This window comes from Elephantulus edwardii, unplaced genomic scaffold (genome assembly GCF_000299155.1).
Source record: "Elephantulus edwardii isolate Elephantulus edwardi_28Jun2011 unplaced genomic scaffold, EleEdw1.0 scaffold00208, whole genome shotgun sequence".
Classification (NCBI taxonomy): domain Eukaryota; kingdom Metazoa; phylum Chordata; class Mammalia; order Macroscelidea; family Macroscelididae; genus Elephantulus; species Elephantulus edwardii.
In genome coordinates this window covers 1,345,062-1,369,130 of record NW_006399958.1, presented here as the reverse complement: position 1 = coordinate 1,369,130, position 24,069 = coordinate 1,345,062, and the positions used below count along the sequence as shown (strand labels likewise).

At 49.0% G+C, this 24,069-nt stretch overlaps 1 protein-coding gene across 1 annotated transcript in view; it reads left to right on the top strand.

Annotated features, from left to right (window-relative positions):
• SHANK1 (SH3 and multiple ankyrin repeat domains 1) overlaps positions 1–24,069 on the top strand; it is an 87,378-nt gene that overhangs the window by 22,965 nt on the left and 40,344 nt on the right. The window contains exons 8-14 of the mRNA XM_006897346.1: positions 5,718–5,795; positions 6,087–6,153; positions 9,317–9,647; positions 10,669–10,862; positions 21,562–21,675; positions 21,800–21,875; positions 22,373–22,399. Of these exons, the coding sequence (XP_006897408.1) occupies positions 5,718–5,795; positions 6,087–6,153; positions 9,317–9,647; positions 10,669–10,862; positions 21,562–21,675; positions 21,800–21,875; positions 22,373–22,399 (887 nt within the window). The remainder of the gene's footprint in view (positions 1–5,717; positions 5,796–6,086; positions 6,154–9,316; positions 9,648–10,668; positions 10,863–21,561; positions 21,676–21,799; positions 21,876–22,372; positions 22,400–24,069) is intronic.

Here is a 24,069-nt window from a genome sequence, read left to right as displayed (position 1 = left end):
AATAAAAATCCTCACCACTGGACCAACAGGCAACATCATGAGAGATGAAGAAAAAGTTGAAGTTGTCAGTGATTATATTTTCCTCAGATCCACAAGCAGCACCCTTAGTATTAACAGTCATGAACTCAAAAGCCCTGCTGCACTGGGGCTGTCTGCTCTCAAGAAGCAAGGATATCCATTTAAAGACTAAGGTGTGTCTGATGTAAGTCATGGTTCTTCTCAGTTGCTCCCTAAGCATCCGAAAGTCGGACAGTGAATAAGGAAGACAGAAGAACAGTCAGTGCCTCTGGCCTGTGGTGCTGGAGAAGGGTCCTGAATATCCCACGGACTATCAAAAGAACAAGCAAGTCTGTCTTGGAGGTAGTGCAACCAGAGTGCTTTTAAGAGGCAAAGATGGGGAACCTGCATCTCCTATACTCTGGGCATGTTGTGAGGAAGGGCCAGTTCTTAGAAAGAGACGTCATAGGAGGAAAGGAAGAGAGTGAGAGAAAGAAAGGAAGAACTTGAATCAGGTGGACTGGCCCAGGAATGGGTTGGGGCGTATCAGAGGTGATGAGGATGGCACAGGACAGGACCAGGTTCAGATTTCTTGTTCCCAGGGTTGCTATGAGTCCTAGTAGACTGGACAGCACCTGACAGCAATAATATGGGATTCGTATGTTAAGTAGGACCCTTAGGGGGCTAAGAACTTAGGGAGATCGAATTGCAGAAGCTGCTGAATTGGTGTATGATTTGCTGGGTGTTAACAGCCTCTGAAAATCCACGAAAGGATCAAATTTGGGTCAGTTCTGACTCTGTGTCAGTGAGAGGGTTTGGTTTGTTGTTGTTGTTGTTGTGTGGGGGTTTTTTTGGCTGTATATGCTCTCAACTCTGGTGGCCTAGCAAGTAAGGTGTTAGTCTGCCAAGCAAAAGGCACGCAGTTCGAATCCCCCAGCTGCTCCTGGGAAGAAAGCCAGGCAGACTCCACCCATGTGCTGTACAGCCTCTGAAAACCTCCAGAGCTTCAGTTACAAGTCTGTTCCCAGCCACAAAATATTCTCAAGAACAACAACAAAGTAAATGAACAACAGAAGAAATCTTCTGGCTCTGGTGAAACTTGCATTTCAGGGGAAGGAGATGACAAAAGAAATAGAAGAATAAATAAAATGCAGGTTGGTGGTCAATGCCAGGGAGAGAGAGGAACCCAGAAAGCAGGGCTAGGGAGTATATATAGGTGGGGAAGGGGTTGCAACTGGAAAGGAGATGCTGAAGAACAACCTTGCTGGGGAGCTATGATGTGAACGGAGAGGTGAAGGAAATAAAACAAGCAGATCGTAAGGGTTTCTAAGAATATTCCAGGCAGAAGCAGCAGTTAGTACAGAGAGCCTGAGGCGGTGAGCACCTGCTGTTGTAGGCGCTGCAAAGCGGCCAGTCTGCGCACACACCTCGTTCGTGCCTGCACCCCGCAGAGACCACATTTCCCACACACACACTGAAGGACTGAAGGTCCGTGGCGCCAGGCTCCCTGCAACATGAGCTCGCTCCGTGGCTCCGTGTCACGTTTTTGGCGGTTCTGGCAACGCGTCCCGCTTTCTCCTCACGCTGCTGCACATTTCTTCAGTCAAGCGCAAGCATCGTGTTTACATGCGTCGGGAAACAGACACAAGAAATTGCTTTATTGCAGTAATTGCTCTATTGCAACGGGCCTGAGACCAAGTCGGTCATGTTATCTCCCCAGCATGCCTGCCTCCAGGGAGCAGGGCGGGGTGGTTAGAGGAGGCAGTCTACAGAGTCTACAGAGAGTCTTGCTACTCACCCCAAGGTCAAGTCTCTCTGGTGATTCCAACGCACCAGCGCGTTAGAGGGAGAAAGGCGGACGATCTCCCATGTGAGTTACAGCTTTGGAAACCCAGCGGAGGGTCCGGCCATCGAGGTGACCACGATACACAGTGACCCTGTGAACAGCACCCCTGGCCCCTATCCAGCCTGTGCCATCCTCACTGACCCTAACAGGCTTGGTTTACACTCACGATGTCAACCCATCTTGTAGAGGGTCCTCCTCTTTCTCTGGCCCCCCCTCCTTTCCCATCATGATGTCCTTTACCAGGATTGGCCCCTCCTTGATGATAATGCCCAAAGTACTTGAAGTTGCTCTTTCTCCCTCTCTGTCTGTCCTCTTGGCAGTCTGTAGGAAGGTTCAATAGTCCTCTCCAACACGGCACTTCAAAGGCACTGCTTGGCCTTTCTACGAAGAAGGAAGCCCCTGCCCCTCCCAAAACTGAAGCCAAAGCAAAGGCATTAAAGGCCAAGAAGGTGTCCTGAAGGACATCCACAGCCACAAAAAAAAAAGAAGATCCGTGTGTCACCCACCTTCCCGCAGCCTAAGACGTTGAGACTCCGAAGGCAGCTCAAATACCCCCGGAAGAGCACCCCCAGGAGAAACAAGCTTGACCACTCTGCCATCATCAAGTTCTCCCTGACCACTGAGTCAGCCATGAAGAAGAAAGAAGATAACAACACACTTGTGTTCACTGTGGATGTCAAGGCCAACAAGCATCAAATCAAACAAGCTGTAAAGAAGCTCTGTGACATTGATGTGGCCAAGGTCAACACTTTGACTAGGCCTGATGGAGAGAAGAAGGCTTACACTTGACTTGCTCCTGACTATGATGCTTTGGATGTTGCCAACAAAATTGGGATCATCTACACTGAGTCCAGCTGGCTAATGCTAAATACAAATTTTTTTCACAGAAAAAAAAAGGCACTGATTTCTTCTGCTGTCATCTTCATTAGCTGTTCAGCTTTCAAATGCACAGGAAGCATAGCTGTGGTTCCAACCCCATAGCAATGAGTGAGTGGCTGTATAATCACTTTACTCCCTGGCGTTTGTTGGGGGCTGACTTTTGCACAAGTAGATCACCAGGCCTTTCTTCCAAGGCACCCCTGGACGCACTTGAACAGTCAGCCTTTGGGCTAGCAGACAAATACTTAAGTATTTGCCCTACCCAGGATAACCCAAGAGCTCTTTGAAATTCAAAGTGTGTTTTGTTGTTGTTATGTGTCCTCGAGTCAATTGTGACTCATAGCGACCCTGTGTACAATAGCTCTGAACTCTGCCCTGTCATAAGTCAGTCTCACTGACTCTGACACATCTACTCCCATTGTCCCAGTTATTGTATCAATCCATCTCATCCAGGGTCTTTCTCTCCTGCACTGTCCTTCTACACTTCCAAGCATGATGTCCTTCTCCAAGCACTGGTCCCTCCTGCCCAAAGTATGTGAGATGGAGCTTCAAAATCCTTGCCTCCAAGGAGCAATCTGGTTTCACCTTCTCCAGGACAGACTTATTCACTTTCTTGGTGGTCCACAGCATGTTCAATACTCTTCTCCAGCAACACAGCTCAAAGGTATCAATTCTTTTTCTGTCATCTTTAGACACTGTCCAGCTTTCTGATGCATAGCAAATAATTGTGAAATCATGACCCCTGGATCAAGTGCACCTTAGTCTCCAGACTGACGTCACTGTGTATTTTACACTCACAAAAAAAAACCAAAACAAAAAAAAACCAACAAAAAACCACAGCAACATTCATTAAACTAAGCAAATCCATTGTCTTACAGTCTGTTGCAACTTTCAGCGGCCCTGAAGGACAGGGTAGAACTGTCTTATAAGTTTCTAAGACTATAATCCTTTATGGAAGCAGACTGCTTCATTTTTCTCCCAGGGACCAGCTTGTGGGTTCGAACCATAGACCTTTGGTTTAACAGCCTAATGCCTTAAGCACTGCATCAGCAGGCTTCTTTGCCACAGGCATAATGATTGCCATGGAGTAGATTCTGACTCACAGTAACCTGTAGGATAAAGTAGGTCTACCCATGAAGTTTCCAAGGCTGTGCTGCATCAGGAAAACCTGCCTTCAAGGCCCTCTCCAAAGTGCTGAAGAGCAAGGATGTTAGTTTAAAGACTAAGGTGTGTGTGATCTAAGCGGTGGTATTTTCAATTGCTTCTTGTGCAACTGAAAACTGGACAATGAGTATGGGTGACAGAAGAAGAATCTATGCCCTTGAATTGTGATGTTGGAGAAGAGTATTGAATATCCCATGGACTTCCAAAAGAACAAACAAGGCTGTCTTAGAAGAAATGCAATCAGGCTGTTCCTTGGAGACAAGGATGGTGAAACTTTGTCTCACAGTCTTTGGGCTTGCTGTCCTTAGAGAAAGACACCATAGTGGAGAAGGCAGAAGGTCAGAGAGAGAAAGGAAGACCGTCAACAAGATGGATTGACACAGGGACTGCAATCTTGGGCTCAAGTGTATCAAAGATGGTATACGATGATAAGACAGCACACGACAGAATAAGATTGGGGTCTTCTGTTCATAGGATCACTGTGAGTTGTACTCAATTCAATGCCACCTAACAGCACCATTGTTTTTTCTAAAGATAGTTTCAGAGGATATGTTTTGTTTAAGATTTAAAGATTTTTTTTATAGGGTAATAGTTTCAGAGATTTATTAAACCTCAGTGGGTCCAAAAAATCTAGAAATCTGTTGGAATTTAAAAAAAAATGTTGTAAAAATTTTTTTTTAAGAAAGAGAAAAAAAATTAAAAAGGCTCCACAGTCAACACTCTTGGCACCAGTAGTCAGGAAATTAAAAGGCACATTGCCATGGGAAAGTCTGCTGTTAGGGACCTCTCCAAAGTACTGAAGAGCAATGGTGTCTCTCTGGAGACTAAGGTGCGTCTGATACAGGCCATGGTCTTTGCAATCATTGTTATGCACCAGAGAGTTGGACAGTGACCAAGGAAGATAGAAGGAGAATTGATGCCTTTGAGCTGTGGTGCTGGAGAAGAGTATTGAGAGTACCATGGAATGATTCATCCTGGAAAGGGTTAAACCATGTGGCTCTTTGGAGGCAAGGATTCTGAGGCTCTATCTAACATACTTTGGACATGTTGTAAGAAGAGACCAGTCCTTGGAGAGGGACATCATGCTTGGGAGGGTGGAGGGGACAGCGCGGGAGGGGAAGGTCCTCTATGAGGTGGATTGATTCAGTGACTGGGTTAATCGGGATGGGAGTGTCAGAGACAGTGAGGTTGGCACAGGACAGAGCAGGGTTTAGGGCTGCTGTACATAGGGTCGCTATGAGTCACAAGCGACTCGACGGCACATAACAACAAAAAAAAAAGAGAGATAGAGAGACTGATAATGATTATAACAGTGGGTTCCAGAATATCAGAGGTGATGAGCATGGTGGGGGATCTATTGTTCATAGGGTCGCTGTGAATTGTAGGTGACTTAATGGCACATGTTGTTATTGTTATGTGCCATCGAATCACCTGCAACTCACAGCAACCTCATGTATCTAGCAATGACAATAATCTTTAGAGAAAATAATAATAATAATAAATTAGAGAAAAAGAATAAATAATATTATTTATAGAATCGGACAGCCTTAACTTGCTCCCAAGGAACAGCTGGTGGGTTCAAACCACTGACCTTTAGGTTAGCCACCCATTGGGGTGTTTAATGACAGGGCTCCTGTTTAAGCTCACTGCACATCACCTGTGATCACCAGTCGCATTTAAAGGGCTTTGTCAGGGCTGCACAGCACAGGCGTCTGATGCCCGAGGTTCTCACACTGTGCCTGGCACTGTCCATCCACTAATGGTGACCACAGCTGGGTTGTTTTTTGTTTCCCCATCATCGGACGCCGCCGGCCACTTCCTGCCCCCTCAGGAAACCTGTGCCAGGATCCTCCTGTACCGAGGAGCCAGCAAGGACGTGAAGAACAACAACGGACAGACGCCTTTCCAGGTCTGGGGCTGTACGGCTGTGCAGGGTGGGGGGCACGGAGAAGGCAGAGGGGATAAGGAAGGAGAGGGGTATCAGGAGTGCTGGGAGGGGAGAATAGGGCTGGTGGTGCAGCTGGTTCACTGGTTCAACAGGGAGGCTGTGAACCCAAAAGGTGGCAATTCAAAGCAGCTCAGCTCAACAGCTCAGTGGGAGCAAGGTGCAGAGATGGGGTGATGCTGGGGTGGGAGGGGCTAGCCAGGGACCTCACCTGTGTCCCCCTGACCCCCAGCCTGCTCCTCCCTCTCACCCCAGGTGGCAGTGATTGCTGGAAATTTCGAGCTTGGGGAGCTTATCAGAAACCACCGAGAGCAAGATGTGGGTGAGTGAGTGGGGAGCTGGGGGCTGGGTCACGTGAAGACGGATGCTGGGGGTGGGGGGCGCTGGAGGCAGGGGTGGAATTGGGAAAGGGGAGGTGCTTATTTGGGATGGAGGCAAGATGAGACAGAGGGGGTGCTGGGGGAATGTGAACATCTGAGACGTGGTGGTCAACCAATCAGTTCCTATCTAGTCGTTGCTGAGAACTTTGTGCTCCTTGATAAGGGTTTCTGCTGGCTGGTTTGTGAGAAGCAGACTGCCAGGCCTTTCTTCCTCTGGCCACGTTCTGACAGCCAGCTTTTCAGTCAGCGACCAGAGCTGGCTGACTGGTTCACAAATCAAACCCAGACCATGGCTGTTGAGTTTGATTCCAAAGGATGGCAACACTCTTAAGGTTATAAATCTTTACGGGAGGGAGATGCCTCCTTTTTCTCCTGTGATGCAGTTGATAGATTCGAACTGCTAACCTTTAGGCTAGTTGAGCAACACATAAACACCGGAGGTCCTTAACCATCACACCACCCAGGAAGTATACCAGTTAGAGCCGATTGATCCATGCATGGAGAGTTGACTGTGACTCTTGATTAATAGCAGAGCCTGTAACTCTTTGTATCGCTCAGTGAGGAGAGTGAGTGCTGGTGCAGAAAATTAAAAAAAAAATAGATGAGGGGAAATGAACTGGTGTCATCATGGGTGTTGACTTTGGATCAAGTGAAATGAAGTCATTGACAACTGCAACCTTTTCTCCATTATGATACTTTGGGTACCTTGTCAGGAGGGACCAGTGTTTGGGAAAAAAAAGATATTACACTGGCAAAAGTTTTGGAAGCAGGAGTGGCATCCACTTCCTAAATAACATGCCTCCGGAAACTCTAGGAACTTTGATAAATGTCGATAGTCGTAGAGGGGCTTCAAGGCCTTTTGTTCATAGGGTCACTAGGAGTCATGCTCGACTCAAAGGCAATCAACAACACGACAATTGGGAAAGGAGGAGGGTCAAAGAAAGAATGGTTAGAGTAGTGAGAGAAGATCTTCACCCTGAAACCCACAGCGTCCCTTTTCAGCAGGAAGTGGCTAAGAGAATACGCCATCCCCTTTTCCTTATGACTCAGGGTGAAGTCTCTCTCAGGGAGGAGTGATAGGGAATGGCAAAGGACACACTGACAAAGAAGATTAATCAGAACTGGCTTTGACAAGCACTGTGGCATTTGGACAAGAACAAACTGGGAGGAGGGTAGAGAGAATAGTGCAACAATGAATGAGTGGAAGCCCAAAATCTCTGTAAATGTTTATGAAAATTAATAAAATATAATTAAAAAAATTTAAAAAAAAAAAGAATGGAAGACCCTCAACGAGATGGACTGATACAGGGATTGTAACCATGCTCTCGAACACGTCAGAGAGAGCAAGGCTGATGCAAGTTGGAGTGAAGTTCAGATCTGCTGCGCATAAGGGTCGCTACGGGTCACAGCTGACAGGACCCCCCAAAAACGACAGAATTCTGACATTGCGCTTTGGTCCAGTGATGAGGATTTGTGTGTTCTTGATGTGCCAATGAAACCCATCTCGAAGGCTGTCCTCTCTGAGCTTCTGCAGCGAGTGCTGCAGGTCTTCACCTTCTGCAAGCAAACTTGCGTCTTGTGCGTAAAGCAGTTTTCTGATGAGTCTTACTCAGGAGGGTCCAGACCTTGGGAAAAGACGTTATGCTGAGAAAGGTGGGAGGCTCAGTGAGAGAGAGGAAGACCCGCAACAAGACGGATGGACACAGAGACCGTAACAATGGCCTTGGGCACGTCAAGAGAGGGCAAGGGTGGCACAGGATAGGACAAGCTGCATATTTGTTGTTCATGGGGGTCCCTATGAATCATCGTCGACTGGGCAACACCCATTGCCATCAAAGGATTCCTGGTGGCAGAATGGGTTAAGCGACTGAGGCGAACTGAAAGGTTTCCAGTTCAAGCTCAGCTGTGACTCAGAGGGAGGAAGATGAAGTCATCTGCTCAGGCAAAGATGGCCAGCCTGAGACACTCTTATCAGGCAGCTCTACGCCGCCCTGGACGGTCGCTATGAGCAGGAACGGACCTGATGGCAGTGGGTGGACCGGTCATTTGGCATTAGGTGCATTCTGACTCAGGTGTCAAAACAGAGCTGTGATCCACAATAGCTAGCTGATTTTTTTAAATTTTATTTTTATTATTATTTTGTGTGTGTGTGTGTCATCAAATCGGAGCTGATGGTACAGGAAATTGTCCCTCCTTCTCCAGCAGAGCATCCGGTGGATTTGAACCGCTCTCCTCTGGGATTGCAGTGCAGCTACTTGCCACTAGACCACCAGAGCTTGCCCAAAAAGGATTTTTTTAAAATATTATTTTATTTTGTTCTTAGTGAAGATTTTCACGGCACTTTGAATTCTCATTCAATTTTTACACAGCTTTTTCTTTTTTATTATTATTAATTTTTTTAAAAAATTATTAATTTTAATGAACATTTACAGATATTTTAGATTTCCGTTCATTCATTGTTGCACTTTTCTCCCTGCCCAGCACCAGCACCACCAGTTCGCTCCTCTCTTTGAAAAGTAAAAGAAAAATTCCTTCATTGGTGTACAACCCCCTCCCTCCCCCCCCACCCAGAGTACACTCCACTATGCAGCCTTCGTTCTGGACTCTTGTGATAACCATAATACCCTATGATATCTCGCTTTTAAACTGTTCTCTCCCTCATCTATTTCAGTGCAGTATACATGATTTATCCAGTTTTTCTCATTCTTACCCCAACCCTGATGTCAGTCCCATTTTATAACAGTGGCATCATGCAGTATTTGTCTTTTTGTGACTGAGATACTTCACTCAGCATAATGTCCTTCAGGGTCACCCATTTTGAGTAATATTTCATGAGTTCCTTGTTTTTCAGCGCTGCATAGTATTCCATTGTGTGAATATACCACAGCTTCTCTCTCCTTTGGTTGTTGCTGGGCACTTAGGTTTGGCTGATCTTTTGTAATTACCAGCCTTCCTTCTGCGTGACCCTGAACCACTGGTCTTTCTAACAGTAACTGACCATAAATAACCATTCTCATCCTGCTCAGGGAAATTCCACATCCCCATCCTCCTCTCCACTCTCCAGCCTCATGCTTCACCCCCATATCCTTGTGTCTCCTCCCACAGTACCGTTCCAAGAGTCCCCCAAGTATGCAGCCCGCCGCCGCGGACCCCCAGGCGCAGGGCTGACTGTGCCCCCAGCACTGCTTCGAGCCAACAGTGACACCAGCATGGCCCTGCCCGACTGGATGGTGTTCTCAGCACCCGGGACCTCGTCCTCCGGGGGCCCCGGTCAGACCTCAGGACCTCAGGGCCAGTCGCAGCCCCCAGCCCCCAGCACCAAGCTCAGCAGTGGGACCCTCCGAAGTGCCAGCAGCCCCCGGGGAGCCCGGGCTCGCTCCCCTTCCCGTGGAAGGCATCCAGAAGAGACCAAGAGGCAGCCCCGTGGACGTCCCAGGTAGGCGAGAGACACAGTCCTGGCCCCAAAGTTGTCCAGTCCAGTCTACCTCCTCTTCCAAGCCCCAGCCCCCCACTTCCTATACGCTGACTAGACCCACAAATTCTTCCTTTCATCCATCAAGTCATCATTAATACCACCCTTGAACCCTCTGTCACTCTCCATGCCCCCCAAGAAAAGTAGGGGCACAGGGAGCCCCATTTTTAGGGAGCCCCTTTCTTGACCTCACTTCCAAATACACGCTAAGTTTTATCTGAGTGCCTACTTCACCCTTGAGTCTAGGGGTGACCACCTACAAGAGTAACCGCGGCCAAATCCCCTTCCAGGTCTGGGGGTGGGAGGGCTGTGTTGGGGCTGCAAGGGGCTGGCGTGTAGGGGGGTAGGGGTGTCGAAGAAGAAAGACGAAGGACACGTAGGGGTGCCTGGGGGTGGATGGGAGCAGCTCCAGCCCCAGGGGACAGACAGAGAAAGCTGAGAGGAGCTGGGCAGAGAGAAGGTAGACGGAGAGGAGGGGGACAGCCTGGTGGCTGGGGGTAGGGGCGTCGGAGACTTGGCGGTGAGCCTGGCTGAGGGTTGGGAGGGAAACCAGAGACTTGCTCGGGGGCGGACACCGGGGCGGGAAGAGAGGAGGCGTGGAGAGGGGCAGCCGAGTCCAGAGGAAGTGGGGGTAGGCGAGCAGGGCGGGCTGGGGGTGGCAGTTGCTGGACGCGACCCAGGAGGAAGCTCGAGAGCTTAGGGATGACAGAGTCCGGGGCGCAGCTCCAAGAAGCTGAATCAGGCAGCGCGCAGCAGAGGGGGTGAGGGGGAAGGGCCAGAAGTGGGGATTCAGGAGAGGGGCTGGAGTCGGGGGCAGCGGGCCTGCAGAGGATGTCCCCAAATGACAGAGCTGGAAAGCACACTCACATCCCCTCCCCCACCCTGGTGCTCCGCCCTCCCACCCGCACCCCAAGGACCCCCTCTTCCCCCAGAGGCGCCCCATCCCTCCACTCTCCCCTGCCTCTCACACCCTCTGTGTACGCAGCTCCAGTGGGACGCCCCGGGAAGGGCCGACCGGGGGCACGGGAGGCTCGGGGGGCCCTGGGGGCTCCCTGGGCAGTCGTGGGAGGCGGAGGAAGCTCTACTCGGCTGTCCCGGGGCGCTCTTTCATGGCGGTGAAGTCGTACCAGGCGCAAGGCGAGGGGGAGATCTCCTTGAGCAAGGGCGAGAAGATCAAAGGTACCTGGGGCAGGTGGGGAGGGCGGTGGGGCTAGGACGAGGCCACTGGCAGGAAAGGTCGTGCAGTCACTCAACAAACAGGCAGCCAGCTCCTGGAATGCGTATGCGCATGTGGTCCCTCCGCCTCTCAGATGCATCCGCTGTGTGGAGTCAGTATTGAGGCGAGAGGAGGAGACTTGAACCCTCACAGGACACTAGAGGGGCGTGGGGGGGCCACACAGGGTTTTGTGTGGGGCTGGAGACCCTGGTGAACTTCTGTTAAAGCTGTTGTTAGATGCCATCCAGTTAAAGTAATCTGTTGCAAAACTAAAGGTCAGAGATTCAAACCAACTGGTCATTCTCTGGGATATAGAGCTCTTCAGTCAAAAAGAACTCCTAACTGGAAGGCTGTGGTGACACGAAAGAAAGGCCTGGCAATCTGCTCTCACAAAGATCACTGTTGCGTGCCGTTGAGTTGATTCTGACTCATGGAGACCCCTTGTGACAGAGTATAACTGCCCCATGGGTCACCTTTATGGACAAACCCTCGTGACGCAGTGGCTGAGCGTTCTCCGACTAACAGGAAGGTCAGAGATTTAAATTTACCAGCCACTCTGCAGGAGAAGATGAAGTGGTCTGCTCCTGTAAAGATTTACGGCCTTGGAAATTGTATGCGATAGTGCTAATCTGTCCTATAAGATCCATATAACCTTTATGTAAACACATTGTTCTAACCACCCACCTTTCTAACAACAGCTGAGTGCTTAACTACTGCACCACCAGCACTCCTATCTGCAAAAATTACAGCCACTGAAAAGAGTCACAGAGCCCACTTGCACTCTGAAGCGCACAAGATAGTTATGAGTTGGGATCAATTCAGTTACAAAGAGTTGGGGAATTTTTAACTCTGTTAGGGCAATTCTCCTTTGAAGTCTTATCTCGGTCACAAATGTCCTTCTAGAATAGTCACTATAAGCGCCCTTGTGCAGTCGAAGGGGGCTGGGCTGAAACTCTGTTAAAAGACCAGACAGACATGCTGTCCAAAACTCTTTGGCTTTTCAATGGTTGCCTATAAAGAGTCCCTATCCAGCAGACCCCACAAGGCAGTTACTTATTTAAAACTTTTTCTTGGGATTTGGATGAAAGTTCACAGAGCAAATTGCTTTTCCATTCAACAATTCACACGCAATTTGTCTCCTAACATTGATTGCATGGACCTCAAGGTAACAGCATCCTACCCACTTCCTCCCTATGTTTCTCATTTTCACTCATCCTTCTTTCTTATGCCTTTCATGCTACATGTTCTAGATGTCTGACCTCAGACAAGGGACTTCCCTGGGCCTCAGTCTCTTCTTCAGCTATAAAATGGGACTCTTGTGACGTTAAAGGGAGTCTAGCAGGAGCTAGTTGGTAACGTCGTTGGTTATGTGTTGTGCGGCTAACAGAAAGGTTGGCAGTTCAAATCCATCTGTCAGCCTTGGAGACCTAATGGAGGCTTGCTATGAGTTGCAATTGATTGGATGGCAATGGGCTTGATTTGCTTGAAAGAATGCTTGGCATGAAATTCATGGAACCTCTGTGCACAACGGAAAGAAGTGATGCCTCATCCTACCCCAACTTCTCCCTCACCAGCTCCTTGAGTCCATTGTCGTGGCTGCTGTATATTTCTAGAAACTTCTACCCTAGGGAGACTTATCTTCCAGCAGTTTCCATGGGGCTGACTTTTGTAAGCAGATCACCAGGCCTTTCTTCCTGGTCTTACTTTGGATGTTCTTCCAGAACCAGCTCAGCCTCATAGCAACACATTAAACTCCACTGGCAGGGGGCTGTCAGGGGGCTGTGTATGAAGAGCATTGTTCAGGGCAATTCCACCCTCGTTGTTCGGTACCACTGAGTCTACTACCACCTGATGAACCACATATCGGATCCTTGCCTTATATCCCGTACCATCCTCCTCACCTCTGATCTGCTCAAGCCGTTGTCACAGCCACAGTGTCCATCCTTCTTGTTGAGGGTCTTCCTCTCTCTCTCAGACCCTCCACCTTTCCCTACAGGATGTCTTTTCCCAAGGACTGACCCCTCCTGACATCATGTCCAAAGCATGTGACATGAGATTTCCCCAGCTTTACCTCTAAAGAGCGTCCTGGTTACACGTCTTCGAGACAGACTTGTTTGTTCTTTCAGAGTTCACGGTGTAGTCAGTACTCTTTGCCAATACCATCATTTAAAGGCATCTATTCTTCTTCAGTCTTCCTTATTCATTGTCAAACTTCCACATGCACAGGAAGAAATGGAAGATACTGTGGTTTGGCCCAGGCACACCTTAGTCTATAAACTGACATCCTTGCTTGTAGCACTTTCAAGAGGTCCTTGATAACAAGTTATCCCAAGGGAAGAAAGACATCTTTTGATTTCCTGACTTGCATGAGTGTTGATTATAGATCCAAATAAGCTGAAATTATTGACAACCTCAAAGCTTTTTCCATCTATCATAACACTGCCTTTTGATCCAGTGGTGAGATTATTTTCTTAATGTTGAGATGTAATCCTTCGTGAAGGCTGTAGACTGTGATCTTCTTCAGTAAATACTTCAAGTCTGCTTCATGTTCTGCAAGCAAGATTGTGTTGCTTGCATAACACGTTGATGATGAGTCGTCCTCCAATCTTGCTGCCACGTTCTTCTTTGTATAATCCGGCCTTTGGATCATTTTCTCAACACATAGTTGAATAGATGTGGAGAAAGGAAACAGCCCTGATGCACACCTTTCCTGATTTTAAACCAGTGTTCCCTTGTACTGTTCCAAAGACTTCTTGATCTGTTTATCAAATTTTGCATGAGTACAATTAAGCGTTCTGAAATTCTCACTCTTGCCCATGTTATTTATAATTATTTATAATTTGTTAGGATCCACACAGTCAAATACACCATTGTAAGTACATGGAAACATCATATAAATGTTAGTGGTCTTTGTTATAGGTGGTTACAGATGCAGCAGCAATCTGTTGTTGTTGTTGTGTGCTGTCTAGTTGCTTGCAACTCATAGCAACCCTATGTACAACTATGTAGAACTCTGAATACTATTCTATCCTGTGCCGACCTTATTGTCTCTGACACACATATCTCCATTACCCCAGTCACTGAGTCAATCCATCTCATCTCATCTTCCTCTCTTGCGCTGTCCCTGCACCCTCCCAAGCAAGACTCTCCAAGGACTGGTCCCTCTTTCCTTGCAACATGTGCAAAGTATGTCAGGCGAAGCTTCAAAATCTTTGCCTCTAAGGAGCAGCCTGGTTTCACTCTCTCTAGGATGAACTTGTTTGTTCTCTTAGCAGTCCATGGTATATTCAATACTTTTCTCCAGCTCCACAGCTCAAAGACATCAATTCTCCTAGTCATTGTCCGTCTTGCTGACTAGAGGGGAGAGATTCAGACTGTCCAAGTCAGCAAAAAAGATGACAGAGCGTGAGCAAGGCTTTGAAGGGTGGACAGGAACCAGCCCCTCAGACAGGTTGTCTAACTGTTTGGTTGTGGTGGTGGTTGTTAGACGCCATTGACTTGCCTACAAGATATAGTCACCCTATGAATTATCATCTACTGTTTAATCTCCCTCCTTGCAGACTACACTCTTGAGTACAATGTCCATGTCCTTGGTCTCTGGGTCTCTAGACCCAACCACACGAAGGACTGTGTATGAACTGCTATTAGATGTCACCACGCTGGTTCCGATGCTGGTTGATATCAACCCTTCGTACAACAGAGCACACCCCCGCCCGATCCAGCTTCATGCTAACAGTCTCTGCCGTTCTGGAGTCCATTGTTGCAGCCAGTGCTGTGACACAGTCTATCTTTGTTGAGGGTCTTCCTCTTTTGTCCCTGATGCACTATTTCCGCAAACGTGATGTCCTTCTTCATCCAGGCACTGGTCTGTCCTGATAACATGTCCAGCATGGATCAGACCACATCTTGCCATCTCCTTTCTAAGCAACATTCTGGCTGTATGTCCTCCAAGATGAATTTATTCACCAACCCCATAATTCAAAGGCACCAATTCTTCTTTGGTTCTCCTTGTCCTATGCAACTGCTGTGACTTGAAATCAACTATTGACTTCATAGCAATGGAACTGGGTTAGTCTTTTTCACTGAAAGACAAAAATGCTTTGTCTTCTTCATCGAAAGGGAATTTGTTGTCTTCAAGCAAACTGACATCCTCAGGGCCACTGAGCTTCAACCTGGTCGACTTCTCCTCTTAGAATCAAAGCTCACTGCAATCCCAGAGGTACGTGGTTTGAATCCACCAGATGCTCTGCTGGAGAAAGAGGGGCAATCTCCTCCTGGACTAGTCAGATCTGATTTTGATGGTACACACACAAAACATAATAAAATTTTTTTTTAAAAAGAATCAAAGCTGGATGCATTAACCTGGCCTCCAAGCCCCTACTCAAGGGCTTCAATCCCATCCACCTTGACATGCTCATCTCAGGCTACTCTTCCCTTCATCCACCAGAGTCCAGGGCCTCAGCCTTCTCTTAAACCCGGAAACCCTCCCAGCTCTCTTCTGAACTTAGTCTCTGCATATGCTGTTCCTCCTGCCCAGAAAACCCTTCCATCTGCTCTCTCAGCACCTAAACTCCTCTTGCTGTTGTCACGTGCCACTCAGTCAGCTCCAACTCACAACAACAGAGGGGAAACTCTGCCCGACACTAAGTCATCCTCACAACCGCTGCTGTATTTGAACCAAATGATGCAGCCACTGTGTCAATCCACCTTGTTAAGGGCCTTGCTCTCTTTCCTGGGTCCTCCGCCTTACCAAGCCTGCTGTTCTTCTCCAGGGACCAGCCTCTCCTGATGATATTGGCAACGAATGTGAGGCATCAACTTCTAGGATCCTTGAGTTCTCATCTTTTGTGTTCCTGGCTCACGGACCCCTTTCTTGTCTATCTTTCCAATTTGATTTTCTGATTCCCATGTTAAGTTCTCCTCGGGGAAGCGCTTCTTTTCACCTTAGGGCTCATGTCAATTTTCAAACCGCACGTATGGTCATTGGTGGACTGGTGGCTCTGAAGGCTCTGTAGACTGGAAGCTGAATGAGGGCAGGAACCACATTCGCTGTGTTCAAGAACCAGTGCTTTGCTCTGGCCCCTAACTTGTGAAGACAACAAATATTTGGTAGAGGATGGATAATGACAAAAATAGCCAGCTAGCCACAAAAGGAGCCTTGGTCAAGCTTTTCTTCTCCTGCCTTCTTCCTCCACGCCCTCCTGTTCCGCCTCTATCTGACTTCTGGGTCTGGATTGTAGCCTTTCTCCCTCTCTATTCAATCTGTCTCACACTATTTGGGCATGTTAGCAGGAGGTGCAAGTCCTTGGCCAAAAAAGACATCATGCTGGGAAAAGTACAGGGTCGTCGAAAGAGAAGAAGACCCTTCATGGCTTGTATTGACATAATGAGTGCAGCTGTGGACTGGAGCAGATCAGAGATCATGAGGCCGGCGCCGGAGAGGGCAAGGTTGTTCACAAGGGTGGCTGTGAATTACAGTTGACTCCATGGCACGCAAGAGCAGCACTCGATCTGTGCGCTGCGCAAATAATTTGAGAAGCTGGACTACATGAGGAAGCACGCAGCATCGGGGTTGAAGGGAGACTTATTGAGAGGCAGAACGATGCAGAGGACACATCCCCGCTTGCTCAAAGAGAGGTGGACTTGACATAATTCCTGAAGATCAGAGGCCACCGCTTTCACCATGGATTACACGTCAGCATTAAGAAAATAAGAAACCGTCACTGCAGGACCTGTAACACACAACATCACGAAAATGGAGAAGAGATTGAAGTTGTTAAAGGGTTTTCTTTTACTTGGGATCCATTATCAGTTTCCATGGAAACAGCCGTCAAGCACTTAAAAGATGTGTTGTGTTGGACAGCGAGATCCGGGAGCTTTCAGGGTAAGGAATTGCACTGTCAAGGCAAAGGTCGACAGTTCAAATCCACCAGCTGCTCTGTGGGAGAAAGACACTCTGCACCCATGAATTACCTGCCTCTGAATACTCACAGGGGGTCAGCTAGGAGTAGGCTGCAACTTGACAGTGCACAATAACAACATTGTGTTGGGCATATGAGCTGCAAGGAACTTCTTTAAAATGCTAAGTAGCAAAGATTCTTCACTTTGAAGACTGAGGTGAACCTGACCCCAGCCCAGGAATTTATTTTTTTTTCAGTCGCCTAATATGCATATGAAAGCTGGATAACAAATCAGAAAGACCAAAGAACAAGTGATGCCTTTGAATTGATGGCGCTGATGAAGCATACCAAGTGCCCTGTCAGGCAAAGGCGCAGATCTGCCTTGGATGCAGTACAGACAATGTTCCTTAGAAGACAGGGTGGGAAGTCTTTGTCTCGGGGGAGCTTTGGACTTGTTATCAAACAAGACTGGTCCCTGGAGAAAGCCTTCATGCTTAGTAAAGTGGAAGATCAAGGGGGGAAAAAAAGATGAAGACCCTCAAAGGAATGAACGGACTCAGGGATTTCAACAATGGAATCAACCCCAGCGACGGTTGTTTTAAGAATCGAGCAGGACGGGCAGTGTCTCCTTCTGTTATCTGTGAGGTCACTTATAAGTCAAGGAATCTGGTGGGGTTTTTTTACAAAAATTTTTTATTATGACTTGGATGAATGTTTACAGAGCCAGCTGGTTTTCCATTCACCCCTTCAACCCCATTGTGTTTTACAACTGATGGCAATTCCTTCAATGCAGCTGCACTCTCCCCACTTCCTCCCTGTGATTTTTGTTTCCACTAATCCTTTCTTACCCCTTCCCAGCCTTCTGAGTTTCTTTCCCCTGGGGCAAATGCTGCCCTTTTTTGATGTTGTATGGTGGGTTCTTCTAAGGAGTGAGTTTCTCCTTGATGTTATTGTTCCCCCTTGTTGTTGTTGTAAAGTGTCGTCGAGTCGTAGGCGACTTATAGCGACCCTATGAACGAAAGTCTTAGACACCTGTATAACTTTCATCCTTTCTCCAGGTTCATAGGGTTTCCAGAGGTAAACTGTTATGGAAGTGGATGCCACTCCTGCTCCCAACTTGTTTTAATCGGGCAGCTCCACCAAACACTGTCCACCACGGGTGACCATTCTCGCTTTTGAGTCATCAGTGTCACAGTGTTCGGCTTCACAGCAACCACAAGTTACCTCTGTAGGCTTATCTATTCTTTGGTTGAGAGATGGGCCCTGGGGAGTGAGTTTACATCCAGTCCTGAGAGATGTCTAAGGGCCATGATCCTGGGCGTTCCTCCAGTTTCTGTCAAACTTGATCTTTTGTGTTAAAGTTTTGTGCCACGCTTTTCTCTCCCTCTCTCCAGGACATCTTCTTCTGGTGCTTTCAGAGTGGTGGATAGTGGTAGCCGGGCCCCATGTAGTTCTTCTGGTCTCGGGGTCATGGAGGTTGAGGTTCGCATGGCCCATTAGTTGTTCCATAGGGTTTTCTCAGCTACAGCTTTACAACCAGACTTTTCTGTGAGCCCACTAAGTGGATTTGAACCTGCGGCCTTTCAGTTCCCTGTCGAGGTTTTTAACCGCCAAGTCACCAAGTCTACCTTATTAAAAGCATGAGCAGTAGCAAGAGACACAAGTGATGCCAAACATTAGCTCTGGAAGCAGAGATGATGTTGTTGTTGCTGTTATGTGTTGTCAAGTCATGTGCGACTCATAGCGACCCTGTGTGCAGCAGCCGAAACCCTGTTCTATCCTGTGCCAATCTTATTGTCTCTGACACACCCATCCTGATTACCCCAGTCACTGAATCAATCCACCTGTTCGAGGCTCTCCCTCTCCTGCGCCATCCCTCCACCCTCCCAAGCATGACATCCCTCTCCAAGGACCAGTCCCTCCTTGCAACATGTCCAAAGTATGTTAGACGAAGCTTCAGAATTCTTGCCTCCAAGGAGCAGCCTGGCTTCACTCTCTCTAGAACAAACTTACTTGTTCTCCTAGCAATCTATGATATATGCAACACTCTTCTCCAGCACCACAGCTCAAAGGCATCAACTCTCCTTCTATCATCCCTAGTCATTGTCCAGCTTTCTTATGCACAGCAAGTAGCTGGGTTCAAATCCAGACTTTGCCAGCTCCTAGCCATCTAACCTTGGGCAATTGACCTCAGCTTTGTTTTTCTTCTTTTCCTGTGATCTGAGTGAAATTTTACAAATCACGTTGGTTTTTCATGCAACTATCCATCCATCATCTCTACTTTGTCTTATAGTTTTAACTGCAATTAATGAATGTAATTAAGTACAGTGTCTGACCAGCCCCTTATTGAATATTACTTTTCCCTTCCCACATCTTGATAAGTGCCTGTTTTCTACTTATTAATTTTTACTTTCCATTCCCGCCCTTCCCATCCTTGGTAACCATCCAAGAATGAGTCTATCTATGTGCAAATCTTTCTTTAGCTTTTCTTAATAGTGGCCTTCTACAATATGTGTCCTTTTGTGACTGACCCCTGTTCATGTCCATAGAGGGTTTTGCTAACATCCCAAAGGCTGGGCCTCTCTGGAAGTTAAAATTCGCTAAATGCAACTTTAGAGAAAGACGTCAAATCTCCCAGACGATTAACAGCCAATGGACCGTCGGCGATGAGTCCATTCTGACTTGACAGCAGTAAATTTGAGAGTTTGAGTGTTAAGTTACTCAGGAGATTTTGGCTCTTTGGATCTGGGCCCTCATCAGTAAAGAGGTAGCCAAGAAATCAGGGAGCTCTAGTGGCCTAGTGGCAAGAAGAGTCACTGCAATCCCAGAGGAGAGTGGTTCAAATCCACCACATACTCTGCTGGAGAAGGAGGGACAATCTCCTGTACCGGTCAGATCCGATTTAATGGTACACACATTAAAAAAAATTTTTTTAAAAAAGAGGTAGCCAAGAAGTCAAAAGACATGTTGGATTGGGGGAATCTGCTTACAAGGATCTCTCCATAGTGCCAAAGAGCAAGGATGTCAGTTCAAAGACTAAGATGTACCTGAAGTCATGGTATTGTCAATTACTTCCTGTTCTCCTGAAAGTTGAATAATGAATAAGGAACACTAAAAAAGAATTGTTATGTTGTGTTATGGAGTTACCTGTGAATAGTTGTTGTTATGTGCCGTCGAATCACTTGTGACTCATAGCGACCCTATGTACAACAGCCCTAAACCCTGCTCTATCCTGTGCCGATCTCACTGTCTCCAACACACCCACCCCGATTACCCAAGTCACTGAATCAGTCCACCTCATAGAGGGCCTTCCCCTCCTGCACTGTCCCTCCACCCTCCCAAGCATGACGTCCTTCTCCAAGGACCTGTCTCTCCTTGCAACATGTCCAAAGTATGTCAGACGAAGCCTCAGAATCCTTGCCTCCAAGGAGCAGCCTGGTTTAATCCTCTCCAGGATGAATCTGTTTGTTTTCTTAGCAGTCCATGGTACCCTCAATACTCTTCTCCAGCACCAAACCTGAAAGACATCAATTCTCCTTCTCTCCTCCCTAGTGAATAGAGAGGCCTTTAAATTGCAGTGTTGGGAAAGAGTACTGAATATCCCATAGACCACCAAGAGAATAAACAAGTCTGTCTTGTAGCAAGTGTCACCAGAGTGCTTATTAAAAGCATGTCTGGTGAAACTTCATCTTAATTAATATGCTTTGGGCAAGTCTTCAGGAGAGGCCGGTCCTTGGAAAAATAGACATCATACTGAGAAAAGTGGAGGGTCAGAGAAGAAGACCTTCAACAAAAGTAGTGACTGTCTGTGTAACTATTACAGTTGCACAGTGACTATAACAATGAACTTGAGCATATCAGAGATGAGAAGACGGGCAGGGCGAGGTTCAGATTTGTTGTTCATAGGGTTGCTATGACTTGTAGTCAACTCAACGGCACATAAGAACTACAGCAAAGACACAGGTCAGAAAAGAGCTGTCCCACAGGATTCCCAAGGCTGTAAATTTTATCAGGAGTAGGCTGCCTTATCTTTTCTTTTTTTCTCCAGGGGGGTTGGTGAGCTTGAGCCACACTGATCTTTCAGTTAGCAGCTCTGCCACCAGGAAGTGATTAAACCCAAATCCCACTGCTGTCAAGTTGATCCTATTGTGTCTTCTGTACACTGGGTTTCTCACAACATAAATCTTTAAAGAAGATTCCCCTGTCTTTCTTCTCCCTAGGAGGAGCTGGTGGGTTTGAACCACTGGCCTTTCAATGAGCCATTCGATGCTTAACCACAGCATCACTAGGCCTCCTCGGAGGTGATGTTGTTGTTAGGTGCTGTTGAGTATGACTCAATGATGTAATCGTATTCCAATCTCTCCTCTAGATCAAAGGGAGGTGAACAGAGGTGGAGGGGAAGGCCTGGGAGGAAAATGGAAAAGATTAAGTGAGGAGAAGAGTGGGTGAGATGGCAGGAGCAATGGTGGCTGTTTTGTCATCTGAGTCCACATACCCAGGGAAGCTCTGAGGCCAGTTACAGAACAAGTGAGGGATAACGTGTGGCCAGGGCAGAGGACAGAGTGTAGCCCCAATGCCTCTCCATGTCCCCACTGGATCCTTGATGGCTGGAATGCAGAAATTACATCATTCCCCCAACCCCAAATATTTATGTAGGAGCTATCTGCTATGTATTGGGACTTGTGGGCAGGCTGGGTGTGTAAGACCAAGAACAGAAGCATAAAAATGTTCTATGCCCCCTGTCATCTTTCTACCCCCTCAGTGCTTAGCATTGGGGAAGGAGGCTTCTGGGAAGGCCAAGTCAAAGGACGTATTGGCTGGTTTCCCTCGGACTGCCTGGAGGAGGTGGCCAACCGCTCCCAGGAGGGAAAGCAAGGTAATGAGGGACCTCTGTCAATGCTCTTTTATTTCTCCCCTACAGAGAGGGAAGCAGAGAGGTGGGTAGGCCTGTGTCTTTGAGAGCGAGGGTCCAATGCTGTGTTTTGTCCCCCTCTCTGCAGAAAGCCGCAGTGACAAGGCGAAGAGGCTGTTCCGACACTATACTGTGGGCTCCTACGACAGCTTCGACGCCCCAAGGTAAAGGTCCTCACACTCCTGGTGGTAGGCACCCACTACCGTCACACTCCGCAGGCCCTCAAGGTCCTCTTTTTCCTCTGTTCCTTCCAGGATTGATTGGCTAGAGGGATGGGGGTGGGGTGGGAGGAGGTCAGGTTAATTCAGACAAGCACAGCCCCTGCTCCTCCCCAGACAGACCATCCTGGGCAGCTGGGATGATTACCAGCCCCAGTGACCAGTCAGTGTGGAGAGCAGGAGTTCAGGGGTGCCCCCTGGTGTGGAGATGTTTGAGGACCCAGAGCCAAGTGTGTGTGGCTGGCAGGAGTTGAAGTCATGTACAGAGGGAATGAGTGTGCTGGGGAGCTGGGTGGGTGTTGGTAGGGCAGGGCAGGGATGGGCAGACAGAGCTGAGCTGGGCTGGGCTGGGCTGGGCAGGGCTGGGCAGGGCTGGACTGGGAGTGGAGAGGGTCTACTGACGCCTTTCCCCTCCCTGGCTGCTGGCTGATTCGCTTCGGAAGCTTGATGGATGGGATTGGCGCAGGGAGGTGAGAGGGGTGGGGCAGGGAGGGCACGAGGGTCAGGCACGGGAAGGAAGGGGGTGCCTTGTGGGGGAAGTGTGAGCGTGTGCACGCACGCACGCGCGTGTGCACGACCTAAGCTGAAGCTTCCCTGCCCCTCGCGCGAGGCGCTAGTCCTCATCCTGACTCCCCCCTGGGGTGTCCTTGCCTGTGCGTCTCTGTGCGTGCGCATGGTCCCTGTTCGCTTGCATGTGTGACAGCAAGACCCTCACCTGGACGTGCGTCCCTGTCAGTTCTCGGGTGGGAATATTTGTGGCTTTGCATACCTGTTCCTGGGAGTCGGGGGGGGGGATGGGGAGAGGTCGCCAGCAGGGTGTGTCCAGACACCTTCAGGGGCTGGTGAATCGTGCACACCCCTGCTCCCTTCCCTCTCTGTGCATGCCGCCGTGCGCGCGCGCACCCGCACGGCAGTCAAAGCGTGTGTGCATGCGTTTGTATCTGTCTGATGGATCTGGACTTTGTGGCTGGGATGTTTTCTGGGGAGGGGGTGGGAGGAGGAAGAAGTGAAGGGGGGGACTCCAGAGCTTGGGTTTCCAAGAGGGCAGGGTTGTGGGAAAAGGCTGGTCAGCATAATTTGGTGTCCAATATATAATACCTTTCCTCATCCCTCACCCCCCACAATCCAGGGAAGCCCCCCACCTTGTTCGTAGCATCCTTCCATTAAATGTGTCCAAACCTTTGTGTCTGTGTCCTGGCCATGGGAAGGGGGAGATCAGGGGGTGGAGGGAAGAAAAATAGCATCATGGAAGTGGGGGAGGACGGACGAGGGGGTGCCACCTTGCACCCTGAGTGTCTGAGGCGCTTGACTGTGGTGCGTGTTCGCTGGGCACAGCTCTGACTGCTTTGGGTGTCCGGGTGAGTATCGAGTTACCCCCAAGCCCATCAGCTTCTGTTTCTGTGAGGCGCTGGAGCTTGTCCTCCGCAGGACTGAGGGTCAGTTGTTGCACCAGCTGCGTGGGAGTGATGACTCTCCGCCTCTGCTTCTTCCTTCCCCACCCCTTGCTCAGTCCTCCTTACAGGTGTCTGCTCCCCGGTGCTGCTCTCTTAGGGGTCCTGGAGCGCCCCCTCCCCTTGCCCTGCCCTCGGTTGCCCGTGGTTGCTGCGTGCGTGAGTGCGCGGTTGTGCTCTGCCACTCAGCAAGGCGCTCTCTCCCCTGCACCCATGCCTTAGGGTCCAACTGTGGTACCGGCTCCGGGCGAGCGCCCCACTTGCTCGCGCGCTCTCTCTCTCTCTCTGTCCATGGCCCCCCTCTGTGAGGTCTGCTGTGTGGCTGTCCCTCCGCCTGGCCTTCTCCGGGGGCAGGTCTCTCACTGCCTGGGGCCCAAGGCCTGGCCTTCTTTTCGCTGCCCTTCTAGACTCCGTTGCGGACGTGAACGTAGTAGGCCGGGTTGTGGTGGTGATGGCGTGGTGGTGGGCTGCCAGTCCCCTGGGGGGGGGGCCGCTGTCGCCCAGGGGCATCTCTGCGCAGCCAGCGGGGCTTGGTCGGCGCGTCCCTGCACGCGGTCGCGAGGCGTCTGTGTGATGTGTGCGTCCCTCTCTCCGCGCTCCCTCGCTCTGCACCTGCGCGGGAGGGTTCTGGGGGGGAGGGAGGCTAAAGGGGGGGCCCAGACCGGAAGTGCCTCCCCCTTCTCCTCCTC